We start from the raw sequence: 17,410 nt of genomic DNA, 5'->3' as shown, positions 1-17,410 counted from the left end.
TTGAGAGTGTATTACGGTTATTTGTGTGATGTGTTTTGTAATGAATAGTTATTGTGACTTATTTTATTAGATATAATTTGTTGTATTTAGTGAGGGTAAAATGGGATTTCTCTTATTTTGGTGTCCCCCCTCTCTTCCCATATAGAATAGAGATTTTTCATGAGTTTGCATTATTTATGAAATTTTATTTTTTTAGGAAGTATATTTTTTTGTTTGGTTGAATATGAAAAATTTTAAATCTGATCAGAATTTTCACTAACCAAGGCCCCATTGGTAAGTTATTTTCTCCATTTTGTAGGAAATAAAACTTCCTAGGAAGTTCTACTTTTACATATATTTACTTCATAGGAATTCTAATTTCACATGCATTTGAAAGTTAACCAAACAAGATCTAAAATTTGTGGAATGTTTGAAGAGCAAATGCCATAAGCTTTCACATGGCGAGTATTCTTCTCCTTTGTCATGAATTCCCGCACCATAGATGTCAAAGCTTGCACTTGATCCTCTAACTTAGAAGTTCCAGAACTCTCGACAGCCACACGACGAGCTCCTGATCTTCTAGTGAATTGTCTTGAGCCCTCAGCCAGCTCGTTTATCAAATCTTTAGCCGCTTGTGCGGTTTTATTTACAATTGAACCTCCAGTAGTTGCATTCACCACAAAGCCCATTGTAGAAGTAGAGCACTAAGTCTTCACCTGCATACCCATGATAAAGACAACTAGCGCACAACTTCCTAAATCTGGCCTAGTACTCATAAAAAGTCTCATCACTCTTTTGCTCGATGTTGCTTATCTCCTTCTTCAACACATAACACATTGAAGTCGGGTAATATTGCTCGAGAAAGCCTTTTTCAAATCAGCCCGCCATGTGGAAATGCTACCCGGTGGAAAGTAATACAACCAATCATTTGTCGCACCTTTTAATGAGAACGAGAAGGCTTTGAGTTTCACCTTCTCTTCCGACACTCCGCTTGGTTTCATGCTGCTACACACCACATGGAACTCTGAAAGATGCTTATTCGGATCCTCACCATTAAACCCATAGAATGTCGGAAGCAAATGTATTAACCCTGATTTCAGCTCAAAAGTCTCCCATTCACTATCTTGTGGGAATGTAATGTATAAGGCCTGCTGATCAAGGTTAGAAGTTGTGAGCTCTTTCAATGTGCGTGGCTCGACACTCGGAGGCATCTCTTCTTCTATTTTGATAGCAAAAGGAAGCTCCTTGAAGTTTTCACGCCGTTCTCTTCTTAAGCTAAAAAGAGTTAATTCCAAATCTCGATCTTAGTAACGTTCCTAGCAAAGATTATGCAAGAATCATGAAAGTATATACAACAAGCATCACGATGACCATAGAGAAAGTAGAGGATAAGAACTTCTCACAAATAGATTAGAGCTTCAACAACCAAATCAAAGATAGATGTATAAGCTAGCAAAGCCATAGAATCCATTACAAATCTACAAAAGTAGAGAAGAAGAAACCCTGGAAAGCAATGTTCTTTCGACTCTTCTCTCGTAGCTAGAACAAAAACTAAAAACTAACTTAACAACATAAGCCTCGAAGGGAGGAAAAGAAAATAAAGTGGGCGGCTGACACAAGGGTCGCGACTCGCGACAACCCTCGCGAATGTGATCACGGGTTGCGACGTAGCTCCCGCCTTAAATCCACCAAAGCAAACCACAAAGAGGGAAAAAGAGGCAAAACTTGGCTTTTGAGTAAGCCATGAAGCTGCAGAACCAAAGTGAAGACGATCCTCGGGCGACAAGTAAACCAAGAAGCTTGAACCACGGACCTCGGGACTCGGACTTGAAACTCGAAAGATCTCAAACAAAACCCAGAAGCCTCGGAAGATGCACCATAAAGGGACCAAGGACAAGGACCCCGAGGCACAAAATGTGATCAGAGGGCCAAGATCGCCCCTCGACTACGCCACCATGCAAACCGTTCTCTGGACTCCTCAAAACACACCATCCTCTAACAAGATCTCCTAACGTCAAAACTCTCCTAAATCCCGATGCTAAGCTCGAACCAACACCAAAACCGACCAAAAATCCGCCTAAGATTGGCGGATAACTTGGACACATCATTCACATAGATGAGAAAATTAAGCTGAATGTTTCTCCTAGTCAAACTAAACAGGGAATAATCAGACTAAGACTACTTAAAACCATAGGCTTTCAAAGTAGTGGCTAATTTTGCAAACCAACATCGAGGCGTCTGCTTCAAGCCATACAATGATTTTCTCATTTTGTACACGAGATTAGTATTTCCTTTTTGAACACCGAGAGGAATTTTCATATACACCTCCTACAAATCACCATGCAAATATGCATTATGCACATCCATCTGATGAGTATCCCATTTTTTTCACGACCGCAATCGCTAGGAAAGTCTGAAATGTTGTCATATTTGCTAGAGGGGTAAAAGTTTCATTATATAGTCAATTTCTTCTATCTGATAATGGCCAAATATAACCAATCTGGCCTTCAAACGCTACAATTGTCCCCGCTCATCATATTTTTCTGTAGACACCCACTTACTCCCAAAGCCTTCTTGCATGGAGGCAGTGGTTGCAATTCTCAGGTGTCTTGATCCGCCATCCTTCGTGCTTTATAACTTACTTAAATGACAACTAGAAATTTGTGTTGTTTGTCATAAAACTTTCCACGACTAACATAAAGTGTAATAGGATATGGACTATCTAAGGACGATGCTGAAACAGGTGCTTGAGCTAATGAACTTTTGTTTTTCACGATAGTATGAGTCACATAGTCTAGCAGTTTTTTGGTAGGGATTTTGGTACATTTTCCCCTTCCTAATACCTCAACATTCTCCTCTCTACTCCTTCCTGCATCTGCGCCCCACGTGGCGCCTCACTATGCGACACCCTATGATCCAGGGCCGCTCCCTAGCCTCGGTGTCCCCTGCTTCCTTGTGCTGCGGATCCGCCTCGAGACCCATACTAACCTCCATATCATGCGCCCCTATCAATTCCACCTTCAACCAACACGGGAACGTCAACAAGGGGAATATGCATCTCCTCCTCAGAATACTCTAATTCCACCAAATTAGTGGCATCTTTCTGGTTAGGCAATGGGTTTGACATACTAAAAGGAAATTTATGTCCAATGAACTTTACATCCTAGGAAACTAAATATGTCTCGGTTTCTAAGTCATATAACTTCCATCCTTTTCCGGGTATAAGAATAACCAACAAAAATACATCGACGACTCGTATTGGCAAACTTATCACCTCCATGAGAAATATTGTAGGCATAACACAAACACCCAAAAATCCATATATCAGTTATTGTAGGGGGCTTACCAAAAAAACATTCATAGAGAGTTTTATAATCAAGAACAACATATGGAGTGCGGTTTATTAAATGACAAGCTACCTGCCTATTGTTCCCCCAAAATTCAAAGGTAGATGTGCCTAAAATCTCAAAGCACATGCCACATCTAAAATATGTTGGTGTTTCCTTTCAAACTCCCATTATGTTGTGGAGTTTTAGTACAATAAGTTTCAAAAATAATTCTCTGTTGCACGAAGTATGGTTTCAGGCAATTAAATTCAGTTCCATTATTACTGCGCATACATTTGATTTTTTGGTCAAATTGGCAATCAATCAAAGTCACAAAATGCATAAATATAGTCTCAACTTCCAATTTATTATATAATAAATACGTCCAAACAGTGCGAGAAAAATTATCTACTATAGTTTAAAAAAATATGAAGCACCAAAACTTGACTTAGTTCGATATGACCTCGATAAATCATAATAAATTAACTCAAACACCCTACTAGCTCTACTATTACTCTTAGGAAAACTAGTTCTAGGTTGATGAGCAGGAAAACAGACATCGCACCCATCATTATTGCAACTACTAACACTAGAAGGATTCACACAAGGTAAATTCCATAAAACTTTCTTCAAAGGGTGATCAAAACGTTTTTGCGAAATATCAATAGATGAGGTACCACCCACAACATTGATCTTCACCTTGGGAACGCCCCGGAAAAAGAAAAGTCTATCTTCCCGCTCACTCGCTCCAATCAGTGTCCTCATCGTGCAGTCCTGTAATACACATAACATTTTAATGAACTAAACAATACAATTTGCGAAATCTAATAATTGCGGGATATAAATCAAATTACAATCAAGATTAGGGACAAATAAAACATTATGAATTTTTAGATTTCCAGGAAGAACCACATCTCCCTCATGAGTAGCTTATGCAGAACTTCCATCCGGCAAGCCAATCGAACACCCATTAATTTTCCGCACTGTCGTGAACTGGGAGAACGTGCCTGTCACATGATTGATGTCTAGCTCCAGTATCTAATATCCATCAATACTCACCGTTCAGAGGATCTTTAGGTTTGGGTAAGTTTAGTAAATCAAGAACATTTTGCCACTGTTCAGTGGTTATGCCTGCAAGACCCACGCTCACAGGATCAAGATGTTGAGAATTCGACCCTCCCCCTTCATTCGGCTTATCACACGAACCACCAACCACAACCTTATGCGCGCGTGCTGGTGGTGCACTTCGTCCTCCCCGACCGCAACCAAACTTGTTGCCACGAACTGCTAGAGCCGAGTGGACCCCGAGGACGGTCACTCCACCACTCGGGGTATCCGATGAGTTGAAAACAACTAGAGGCCTCGTGGCCTTCAAAATTACTGTGGGTGCAGACCACCGTATCACCTAAGCTTTGAGTTTTAGGGCAGCTATCAACCTTGAACGGCAAGGCGTTGCCTGGCGCTAGCAACGATGAAGCCGTGGGCCCCGTAGACGCTCCTCTTGGGCTATGATTTGGTATGCACGAGTGACGAAAGGTAATGGGTCTTGCGCAAGAAGGTGGGAGCGAAGCGGGGAATATCCATCATCAAGACCAATCAAGAAACGATGAAGACGATCTTGATTTCGAGTTTCTTCAAGAAAGAGCATCACCAATCGGCCAAAGACTCACCCTTTTGTTGTTTACAATCACTTATGTCATATTTGATTTGGCAAATCCATGTTCCATTAGAAACACAATAACGTTCTTTAAGATGCTTCCACAAATCATGAGCGTTGTCAAAAAATGAGACCGACGAACGTAGGTTATGGGAGATAGTATTAAGGAGCCACAAAATAAGCATGGAGTGTACATTACTCCAATTTACTAGACCTGCCGTGGTGGTCGGTTTTGGTATAGTCCCATCCAAGAATCCAAGTTTACGTTATGCGTTCAAAGACATGCAAATCGCGCGTGCCCATTCGTCAAGGTTATCATCTTTCAACTGAATCAGAGTGATTAAGTTGCCAGGATTATCATTCTAGCCTAAAAAAATGATTGGATCAGGTTTCAGGGGTAGGGTTTCGGAAGTTTATGTCATGGTGTCTGCGTGTGCGGCGAGAGTATGTTCAAAGTGGTGAATCTATGATGAATCAATAAAGGAGAGAAAACAAGAAACGAAAAATCGAGTCTTGCATCCGAGTTGGGCTCAAAGGACTCAAGGAGGAACTCGAAAAAATCGAGTCTTGGTCGAGGATCAAGGTGTTTTAGTATTTTCAGAATTTTGGTAGAGGGAATTTCTAGGTTTGGGCTCTTGATACCATGTTAAGTTTGGTTCAATTTCAGTCATCTTTCTCATTAATCAACAGGTTATATTTATACAACCTAAGTAGAGAGTCCTACTTCTAGAGCTGGGCATGGTCCGGGCCGACACGACACGACACGACACGATTTGAGCCCGGGCCCAACACGAGCCCACTATGAGCACGACACGGCACGCCGGCACGAGTGGTGGGCCGTGGGCCATGCATGAACAACATTCTAAAAGTTTGGTACGAACCCGACACGAGCATGACGGGTCGGCCCACAAGTTGGCATGCTTATTTTAGTTAAAATTTCATAATATTTAAAATTTGTATAAGGTACGATGGCACGGCACGACATGTGGGCCGGGTTGTGCATGGGCCTTAGATTTTAAAATTTGGCACGAGCCCGGCACGACACGAGCATTTCTTGGCCCGTTTTGGCACGAGGCACGCGGGCTTGGCACGTGGGCCGTCCTGGCATGGCCCATGCCCACCTCTACGTACTTCATCATAGATTAGGAATAACAATCATATTTATAATACATATCCAATCTAGAGTCCTAACATTTTCCCTAAATGCTTGACCTCCTTCTGTCACCCAATCCTTGCAGATGGACAAACACGCCTAACATCCCTCTTCCAAGCTCCACCCGCCTTTAGAGAGCAAGCGTGATCAAGTGGGGGTGCCAAAGCTAAATTGCTTATGTTTTTGCATCATCTCTTTATTAGATTCTTTTCTTTTGATCTTCATCTCTGGTTCTAAATCTCTCCTCTTCACCCTTAACAAAGCTCTCTTCCATACACAAAATGTCCATAGGATTAGGATGACAATTACGAAAAGAGATATTATCTCGATGAATCCAAAAAGCCCACAAAATTGCACAAAACCACGCTTCACACGATTACTAGCTATGTGTAGACATCATCTTTCCAGAACTTATGTACGAAATTGGAGATCCAACAATCTATGGGAACAAAATTTGAGGCATGAACCTGGATGCCAAGCCAGGAAACTCTCCATACCCTTGAAGTGATTTGGCAATCTCTGAAGACATGAGTCTCAAATTCCTCTTCATTTTACAAAGATATCAATGATCAGGAACTAGAATGTTTCTTTTCTCGAGATTCAGACTCAAAGCCAAAGCATTGTTTAGGGTCTTTCAGATAAACATCTTCCACTTTGGACAAATCTCCATAGGCCACAATTTTCTCCAAAACTTCCTATCCATATTCCCTATCCAACGAATTTGACATAAGGAAAAGAAAGGAGTAAAGCCCACAGCAAGCCCCATTGATTTCATTGAGAAAAAGTAAAATTATGTGCAACCCTATCATGCCTTTGCCTAATGAATCCAAATATTTTGTTCCATAAATCATGTACCACTTGTATGATAATCTGTTCTTTTATTATTGCAATATTTTCTTATTTGGAAGTTTCATATAATTGCAATATTACTAAATTTAACTATGTTTCCTCTCTTTCTTCTTATTACATAGGTTCCTTTTTTCGTCTCTCTATCTCTCCCATCTCCATAAAAAATGTGCAACCTCTACACGTTGCAATTACTAAAGAACAGAGTAAGTACATAATAATCAACCAATAAAAAGAAGTTGGCATACAAGTGGTACCCAAATTTTGGATTATTGCCTCCTAGTAATATGCTAATAGCATTGATGACCACCAAAACATCCCTTCCCAAACTCACATCATTATACCCTAACTAATGAGCTAACATACAGTAGCCACCGGTTTCCTCTCGTCACCAGTTTCAAAAAAAAAAATAAAAAAATACATTTACCTTTAGGGTTTACCAATTGCAATTCTCATATTTACATCATTTTCTATAATGTTTTCCTTTTAATTGTGCTGGTTGCTGCTAGAAACAGATAATAATGTTAACTTGTTAACATGTGCCTTTAGACACATTAGACAAACCATATTTTTTTTTTGGTAAAGACCATATTTTTTATTAGGTCACTTTGTAGATTACATCATGGTGTAGCTAATCTTAGGACAATTCTGTTTAATTTCATAATCATCAAAAAAATCACTGCAATTAAGCAGATAAAATCTCCTAAATTTTGAGTACACGTTCTTAATTCTTTTGAACTGAGATATAATAATAATATGTATTTTCTTTACACATCATAAAAAGTATCAAAATTTGGTCCCTCCAAAAGAGGGATAACAAAGTAATTAATTATAGAACTCTTGTAACAAATGTGCATACAAGATCTCATTCCATGTATCAGGAACTCCTGGCAAACACCAATGAATACAATCTGCAAAGTTTTTGGGGTCAGCTTTTTGTTCTTTTGTCAAGAGTTTGCCTTTTCTTTCTGTATAAATTGTGGTATGTGCATCTTTCCTGAAGTCTGATAACTGGGTAATGTTTAAAAATGTTACATCTATCTTTAGATCTTGTATTGTTTCTTGCACTATTTTCATGATTTCGAGGTTCGTACCCATCCCCCAGTATGGTCCATGGATCGGTTCCTTTTCATTGAAGCAGTTGCCTTCACTTCCAGGATTCCATTCCGAGCTCCTGTTATTTCAAAAGAATATCATCAATATTCTACTTATCAACAAGCAAATTTCTAAGTTAGATTTTCTTTTATTGGGCATTTGGTACATGAAATACAGGACGGTCTCATAAAATTAGGGGCCCTATGCTAAAATAAATTATAAAAAATAATTAATTTTTAGTGAATAGAAAGAGGCGGAAGAGTTATTAATGAGGTTTTTTTTTGTAGAATAGGAGGAGAAGAAGAAAATACCAAATAGAAATAGAATAGGAGGTTTTTTATGTGCTCCAAGTATTAGTTCAGTTTGCAAGCAAGTGATGAGTATTGTTAAAGCTAGAGTAAGGGTAGTATTACCTAAAAAAATTACTAGAAAAGATGGGGAATGGTTCCTTTAATGATTGTATTAAAATAGTGCCTTTCTAAGGGAGAGGGAGTCCAACCTAGTTGGTTTGCCTTCCCTTTGATAGGTTTGGTTGTAAATTGTTGGTCAATATATAATATTCTCACTTGCTTAGCAAAAAAAAAAAAGAAATTGATCTCTTTAAATTTATTGCATCCAATATTACACTTTATGAAATTGGAAAAGAATAGTCTCTACTTAGATTTAGGTTTTTTTTTTTTTATGCGGACAAGTAGAATTAGGCATTTATATTTTGGAAGCCATGTGCAGTTGCTCACCCTACCCATAACCTTAGCCGCCTCTGGCGAAATATCTAGGCCGACCCTCTCTCAAGGTTTCAGTCTAGACCTTGAACTGATTAACAAACCTGAACCAAACTAGATTCTTGCACTCGAATATGTCCCAATTTCAAATTAGCTCAAATCAAGCTCCATCCAAGTAACCCGTTTACTATCATGTTGCTTATGAGTAAAGGAAAATGAGCTTATTACCACAAATGTGTAGGAGACAAACTCATGAAGTAGACTCTCTGAGTCTGAGAATTGATGCTAGATTCCAACCAGTTTGCCCATGTTTGCAATGCCATCTTGTAAGCTGTAGTAACATTATACTCTTTTATGTCATTGAGATTTCCGTACCTATAACACATGATTTTCAATAAAAAAACAAAAGAAAGAAATTTATTACAGGGAAATCACTTAGTCTATTAATAATTATTCAGCGTCTTAGCTTGATTGTATTATACGTGAAGTAAGACATAAAGATCGATTACGTAAGACTTACGTTGCATTAATTATAGGCTTGTACATCCACCAAACATAGCTTTCAAATACTAGAATGTCTACTCCTTCCCAGTTTTTGCTGTGATTCGCGATACGATCAAGCTTAACCAGCCTTTTGAGCACTGTATGATTAGTTGAATGGTCTGAATTCGACTCGACTATGAATGGAGCCCAGTAAAACTCAATCGTTGCATTATATTCCTGCCAGATTATTATGTAAATCATTTAAATTTCACAAATTGTAATTATATAATATGGTAGTTGAATTTGGATTGGATTCTTTTGGGCAGTTGGCTTTGTTAGAGACCGTCTACTATTAATTTGAATTAAGCAACACCCTGACCTCAATATTATGAAGAAAACATACCATCATACTGAATATAACGATTAGTTTAACTATTTATTTAGTGATCAATTTAATTCATTTAGTCTCACATTCTTTAATCCATTTAGTGACTAGTTTATTCATTTTGGTGACTAGTTTAATCAATTCAGTAGACTGTCAGTTAGTTTATAAAATTATTCATGGTAGTTCGAGAATCAAAGGAAAATAAAGGAAGGAGAAGAGAAGGGACGACTAACTTGGTGCGAGATGTCTAGGGAATAGGGATAGTGTTGGGTTAGAGTGAGATGGATGGGCTTGTTAGGAGAATGTAGGATTGGTTCGTCTAAATCTATACTAATATATTAAAAGGCGTGCGTAAACCAGGAACGGTGCCACGTGGCGCTCTCCCTAGGGAGTTTTAGATCATGTAATCCATGTACTATAAAAAAATTGGAAATGGTATAGTATAGGTTTTGATCCTGTGACCTCAAGTTCATGTACTAAAGTTTTAACCACTAGACCGAGTAGTATTTAGTGCTATCATATCAAAGTACAATATTAATAAATGAAAATTTTCTTACCCGGGGAATAGCCCGGGCCTAATAACTAGTTTTATGTTAAAATTCGACCATCTATTATAATAATTTTTGTTCTTTGGGTGTGTAGTTAGTAAGTTAGAGAACTATATATAAATTAAGGGCATGAATGTGGTTACAACTTTACAAGGCATTGAAAACGTGACTTTTGAAATGAAAATTGAGAATTTAAGCACGAATCTAATATTACTATTTAGTAATATCAAAATAACATATAATAACGTCTTATTATTATATCTCACTAGTTTTTTCTGCACGCTATGCGTGCGGTGACATTTTAGGCATAACTATTGCTCGGTAGTAAAAGAATTGAAAACAAAATTATGAGAGTATGTATATACGTTCACTTTCATTTGGTGAGTAAGAAGTATTTAAATACTTACAAATAGCTAGTATCTAAAAATATTTTAAAGTAATTATAAGGGATGAAATTGCATATCCATGTAATGCAGAAACCGCATTCTTTTTGGAGTTTGTATTTGTGATTAATTTTGTATATGAGTTGTTTTTGTAATGAGAATGCCACTTTTTTTTTTTTATATTGTCCGTGGTATTAACTTTTGGTAAGATCTTGATTACGAAGTTTTTTAGTTGATTGGATCTAAATTTAATTTGATTGAATCTTTTTAATTAGCAAGTTTATGTGATTGACAATTATATGAGTTGATTGAGTTCAATAGAGATTTGGTTGAATTTTTTTTGGTAAGTTTATGTATGTAAAATGGTTTTATGTTATGGAGGAGTCACTACAAAAAAAAGTCCATTTAGAGACGGACAAAATCCGTCCCTAAATAAGTCAAATCCGTCGCTATATGGGCTTAGAGACGGATTTAGAGACGGATATTGTCCCTCTCTAAAACCCTTGTCGCTAATTCGAGTTAGAGACGGATTTTAAAAATCCGTCTCTAAAGTTTAGAGACGGATTTTGGAAATCCGTCTCTAAGCTTAGAGACGGATTTAGGAAATCCGTCTCTAAACTTAGAGACGGATTTTTAAAATCCGTCTCTAAGCTTAGAGACGGATTTTGCAAACCCGTCTCTAAACTAGAGACGGATTTTCAAAATCCGTCTCTAAATTCGCTGAAAATATAAAATATATAAACGAAATTAACAACGCGATAGTTCCTAATATTATCATTAGGCAAGAATCGCTGTTCGTAGGAATCGAACTTGTAACCTCAAAGAAACGAGAAGAAGCTCCAACCAACTACACCAAATACAACTTGTATACTTCTCTACATAATATTGGTAATATGTAGAAGATATATTAGAGACGGATTTTTAAAATCCGTCTCTAATTTAGAGACGGATTTTCAAATCCGTCTCTAAATTAGAGACGGATTTCTAAAATCCGTCCCTAAATTAAAGAAGCGCAATAAAATATTCGTATTTGAATTTAGAGACGGATTTTTAGAATCCGTCTCTAAATTTAGAGACGGATTTTAAAAATCCGTCCCTAAATTAGAGACGGATTCTAAAAATCCGTCTCTAAATTAGAGACGGATTTTGAAAATCCGTCTCTAAATTAAATAGGTGGAATAAAATATTCATATGTAAATTTAGAGACGGATTTTTTAAATCCGTCTCTAACTTTAGAGACGGATTTTTTAATTCCGTCTCTAACTTTAGAGACGGATTTTTAAATCCGTCTCTAACTTTAGGGATGGATTTTCAAAATCCGTCTCTAAATTTATTTCGAGACGGATTTTTTAAATCCGTCTCTAATTTAGGGACGGATTTTTAAAATCCGTCCCTAAAGTTAGAGACGGATTTAAAAATCTGTCTCTAATTTAGAGACGGATTTAAAAAATCCGTCTCTAAATAAATTTAGAGACGGATTATCAATATTCCGTCTCTAAATTAGAAACGGATATATATCCGTCTCCAAAAATCCGTCGCTATATAAGCTTTTTTTTGTAGTGAGTGAATATGTAAATTCAAAAGGGGACACCATTGCTCCTCCCTTGGCTTATATAATAGAGATTAAAAATACACAAGTAGTTTGATGCCGATCTCTAACACTTTTATATGGTAAAATATTAACAAAGACTATTGTAGATATATTCTCTAGCCTCAAATTCTTGTAAAAAGTTCCGCTATTTATTTCAAACACAAACTTTTAAGGGGTTTTTTTTTCAAATATCATGCAATAACTTAACACGTCATGATGTCAAATTTTTCTCACCATACAAAACATTACAAAAGGTAACAAGCTGGGGCATTACCCCGAACAATCACTAGTAGGGGTGCTAAACGAGTTGAACAGCCCGAGATCAACTCGAACTTGACTCGGTCAAAACTCGACTCGAGTTGACTCGACTCGACTTAAAACTTGATAAGTGTGTGATCAACTCAATAAATTATCTATTAAATATTTTGAAATGAAAAACTTACTTGACACTTAACAAAAGTAAATGAATGAAGTACTTAAAAAAAAATTATGTACAGAAAAATAATATAATAAATAGAGGCTTGCATTGAAGAGGGACCAAAACTTTAAATGAGCAGCTCAACTTGATTCAAAGCCTTAGCTAGCACGAATCGAAGTGTCAATTGCCCACCAGCTCGTGATTGACTCACTCGATCATTAGCACCTTGATCACTAGTTATTTGTTGATTAGTTAATATATACACTCCAAAAGTTATGTCAGGTTGGCTAAAAAGCTATCAATCAAGAATCGGATCACAGGACATGAATGATGATTGGAATCTTACTAGTACTCTAGTAGCCCATTGAGACTCGATCCAATTTAGACACCAATTCTGCAACAAGGTCACTCCTTATATGCTTTCCCATGAGCAATGATATTCCCATATTCGATACGGGCCAATATTATGACATTCATCTTATCATATCAATTAGCTATTAAATCATATCTGAGCTACATCTAATCATATCAAGTAAATGATAAGGGAAAAGTTCCCTCATATCGGATATGGGCAAATACTTCCTCGCTTTCCCATACATCTAATGATCTTAATTCTCAAGTCTTGCGTTGACCATCTTCAAGATTAGTTTACCGACTAAGTCAATTAGTGTGATTGACGCTACGTTTAGAATTGAATTAGTAGTAGTAAGAAATAATGACCTGAGCATAGAAGATCTTCTTAGAAGGAACCTTGTGAAGTGATTTTTGTCCTTGAGGAAGTGCTGACTGTAACATGCAAACCATTGAATCGAATTGACTTCTTTGAATGGAGTCTCCAATGAACATTAAGCGTTTGTTTCTAAGTATTCGCAATAGCTTTAGTGCATTAAACCTGCATGGATCATCACATGTTTTTAAGCAGAAACCTCATCTTCTCTAGCCTAAAAATTCACATACTCCATATAATCTGTCATTTTTTAAGCTACACACCAAAATTTGTTTTTCTAAGCACATTCATAATATCTTGTAAAAAGTTAAAGTATGACTAATTTTTGTAGTCTGCAACTCTAACCTCAATTACTTTTATGACTTTTATCAATAGGAATTATGGATAGCAAAAATAACAAAAGAAAAAGTAAGAGGAAAAATCCTAATTGGAATACAGAAATTTACAAATTAACTAACTTTGAACACAAAGCTCTAGGAAAAATAAATAAGTGCAATTGAGATCAATTTGAGAATTTAGATCATTTTGAGAACTAAATAACAATTGGAATTTTGGATTAATGTGAGATTGTTGAGGTCTTTTGGGTTTTGGACCGTTTTTTTTTCTTGCCGGTTTTGGGATCTATCACAAATATTTATTATGAGAGAATATATTTTTGTGGGGGGATAAATGTTGAAAGTCATAAGACATGAGCTCCAAAATAAGATGTGTATAAGTAGTTCAATTTTGATCTCTATTTATAAACAAAAATATAGCCATTGGTGATTTAAAAAAACATTAAACATTAGATATTCCTGTTGCAAATTTTTGCAATGAAACTAATTGAATACAATATAAGCCGTTAAATTGATGGAATGGGGATGGTTAGATGTCTGCCATTCACCAAATGTGGGACCTAAAGCAGATTCCTCATCCTCCAACCAGCCGTTAAATTGATCTATACTTTTTTTTTTTTTTTTGATTTTGGATCGTTGCAATGATCCGATCGTCACTTTCTTTCCCCTTTTTTTTGCTCTCCTAATTTTATATCTTTTATTTTTAACTTCTCTCCTCATATTTTATAACTTAGATCAACCAATGGCCATCCTCTTATATTAGTAGGACAAATTATCTTAGTGAAACAACCACCTACTATAATGAGCAAAACTATGAAAGTTGTGGCATACAATTAACAATCATAGTTGAAACATCCTTACCTTGGTAGATTGCAATCATTAGGCTGCCATCTCCAAAACTGGTAAAAATTATCTGGTCTTCCATTCCTTTGACAAGCAACTTGCTTAACCAAAAAAGGGCAGCTCTCTTCACTATATAAAGGGCGAGACACATTATCCCAAACCCATTTCCCTTCAAAAACATTACAATCTTCTATATCTTCATAACTATTATCATCATTATCATACGAAGACTTGATAATATACCTATGAAATCCATTTCCTTCTAACCAAAATCGCCATCGAAAAATACTTTCCCTACTATTCTTCAAGTTGTCAAAAACTAGCCTTGCAGTCCCTAAGATAAGTAAAGAGGCTAATGCAATTGGTAATATGGAATGGTATTTGCGATTTGGAGATTGTTGAGTCGTTGTCATTTCTAATTTGTGCTATTTTTGGGAGGATCAAGGGAAAGAAGACAGGAAAATTTCAAGGATTATTTTTGTACATTATTAACATCTTTTTGAACATTTGTTTTGCTATCTTAGTTTTAACTTTAGATTTAAGCATTTTCAGAAGTAGTTCATGCAACTACCGGTTGGTAAAGTATCTGAATTAGGTGCCTTTATTTTGCTACTCTCTTTATTTTCCGGCAAATTTGTTCAAAAGGTTGTTGTACTCAGGGGGGATTTTGGTTAGGGCGGGTGGGGGCTTGTCTCCCCATAAATGTATAAGATAAATTAAGTAAAGTGCGTGTAATTTATGTCACTAAATAAATTATGGCACAGTGGCTTTGAAGTAAGGTGTAAAAGGAAGTGTGAGTTCTAGAGGTTGCAAGTTCAAACCTTACATCAACACATTTGGATTTTTTTTGTTTTTCTTCATTTTAAATGCTTATTTTTTTTCCTTTTTTCTTTTCCTTCTTTCTTTTTTACTTATTTCTTTCTTCTTCTCCTTTATCTTTGGCTTATATCAATTTGCCTAATTTAGAAAAAAAAATTCCATTGATTGTACTATCTTTTATTCTTCTTTTCTAAAAAACTTTCTTTTTTTATTTAACTATAATAGTACTTCTTATTTCCTCAAACTCATTCCTAACCATCATAAAATATAAGTATATCTCTTTTTTTTGTGACTTAAAAAACCAATTTGGTAATTTATTTGATTTATTTAAACTGGTGTAATTTATTTACTTTTTTTTTTTTTTGAGAGGAGTAATTTATTTACTTGCTAATGAACCATACCTTCAATTTCTTAAAAAATTACTCAATTTTTTTAACTTTTCATAATAGTCAAACAAATAAATTGAAACAATTTCTTGAAAATTGCACCTTTGAGATTTTAATTTATTACATTAGCTACAAGCTCTTTGTAGCCATAAACAATAGTATATTAATATTTTGTTGTGGATTAGTGTTTTTATTCATCATTTAAAATTTTACACTAAAACTTTTATTTTATTAACTTGGCCCCTGTTGAATAGTTAGTTAAGATCCGCCACTGATTGTACTTAGATTGGTGATTGTTACTTTTGGACATTGGAGAAGTTTAGTGGGTGTAGATATGAGCTAGCCAGACGACCAGAGTAAGAGTATAAGTTACGTCGATTATAGGTGTAGGAAAAATTCGGCAAAAGCAGCAAAAGCAAAACTAGATTTTCTTGAGATGCGACATAAAATGGTACATATGATTACAATCCCATGAATACCTGATAACTTAGCTTGTGGTATATTAGTTGGATTTACAAAGATAACTTTTTTTTATTTAGGGCCTGTTCTCCCCAGCTTATTTTCAGTTCAGTTCAGTTTAGTTCAGTTCAATTCAATTCAATTCAGTTCAGTTCAGTTCGGATCAGATCAGTTCAGTTCATATCAGTTCCCGTTCAGCTCTTGACAATACTTTTACTCTCACATATCACTATTCATTTCAACTCAGTTTAGTTCAATACAGTTCAGTTCAATTCAGTTAAGTTCAGTTCAGCTGTTTTATGCTGAAGAAAACATACCCTTAATGTCCTAATACTAGATTTTGGATCGATCGATGTTTCGAGTTTTTTTTTCTCTAACTTGACTAGCAAAAAAGAAGTCCTTTTGACTTTTATCAATGTCATATATATAATTTAAAAAATATAATTGTAGTTTAATTTTAGAGTACTCCTAATTTAAAAACTCATAATATCATTATTTTTTTAATACGGTTTTTTTACTAGGTTCTCCTGTGTTTTACAAAAATTCATAGAGTATCCTCGTGCTTTCAACAATGCACCTGGTGTTCCTAAGCTTTTTGAAAAATACATGGATTGCCCTTGAGGTTAAGATTCGGTTACAAACTTTTTTAGCCATTTATCCTTGTGGCTTGTGAGAATTTGGTATTCGAAGATTGTCAACATTTTTACTCCTATTTCATTTTTCTCTCAAGTCTCCACCACCACCACCCACAACTGCCCATCATCACCACCCCCACCTCCAGTTGTAGTCATATTTGATGATTGCCAATGCTCTTAGCTTGTGCAAAAAGCAGATCAAAAAATCACAGGAGAAACTCACAGCTTGTGTAAGTCCCAAGTTTACGTCCTAACTTTCTCCCAGTATCGCTGAATTTCATACCTTATTGGGCAAAGGACCTTACTGTGGGGATAGCACCAAAAGACTCCTGAAAAAAAAATTGCACTGTTTGAAACTATTTCCTAGCAACTTCAATTACCTCGAAGTGGTATCTAGTATTTGAGAAACAACAATGCTTCTATATACTTTCAAATGCTAGCAAAAGACTAAATAACCACGCATAGACCTTTGACATTTTTGCGGGCCACTCTTTCAATTGAATATCGAGGATTTGATGGTAAAACAACACCACTTGCTTTAATTAATTAGCATCAATCTAAAAGCCTGCTTGTAAGATTAATGCCTTGAATGTGTTCGTAAAAATGCATAAAAAGGGTTT

At 36.0% G+C, this 17,410-nt stretch overlaps 1 protein-coding gene across 2 annotated transcripts; it reads right to left on the bottom strand.

The window, feature by feature from the left end:
- Positions 1-7,722: 7,722 nt before the first annotated feature.
- On the bottom strand, positions 7,723-15,031 carry LOC104891414 (protein trichome birefringence-like 31). Of its 2 annotated transcripts, none has more exons than XM_010677104.4 (5): positions 14,510-15,031; positions 13,337-13,478; positions 9,299-9,498; positions 9,007-9,153; positions 7,723-8,135 (listed from the first exon to the last, which is right to left on the bottom strand). In XM_010677104.4, the coding sequence occupies exons 1-5, from the start codon at positions 14,902-14,904 to the stop codon at positions 7,787-7,789; spliced, it is 1,233 nt and encodes a 410-aa protein (XP_010675406.2). In that variant the 5' UTR covers positions 14,905-15,031; the 3' UTR covers positions 7,723-7,786. The 2 variants fall into 2 exon arrangements, with proteins under 2 accessions (XP_010675406.2, XP_010675405.2); XM_010677103.4 differs by having other exon boundaries at positions 13,307-13,478; positions 14,510-15,029.
- Between the last annotated feature and the right edge of the window lie 2,379 nt (positions 15,032-17,410).

This window comes from Beta vulgaris, chromosome 4 (genome assembly GCF_026745355.1).
Source record: "Beta vulgaris subsp. vulgaris cultivar EL10 chromosome 4, EL10.2, whole genome shotgun sequence".
NCBI lineage: Eukaryota > Viridiplantae > Streptophyta > Magnoliopsida > Caryophyllales > Amaranthaceae > Beta > Beta vulgaris.
Note: the sequence above shows the minus strand (reverse complement) of the source record. Positions and strands in the feature narration are given on the sequence as shown.

Coding starts and splice junctions, on each gene's coding strand:
- LOC104891414 (XM_010677103.4), bottom strand. CDS start 14,904: ATGACAACGACTCAACAATCTCCAAATCGCAAATACCATTCCATATTA. Junction 13,479..14,509: donor AATGATTGCAATCTACCAAG/GTAAGGATGTTT, acceptor TGATCCATGCAG/GTTTAATGCACTAAAGCTAT. Junction 9,499..13,306: donor AGAAGATCTTCTATGCTCAG/GTCATTATTTCT, acceptor ATAATCTGGCAG/GAATATAATGCAACGATTGA.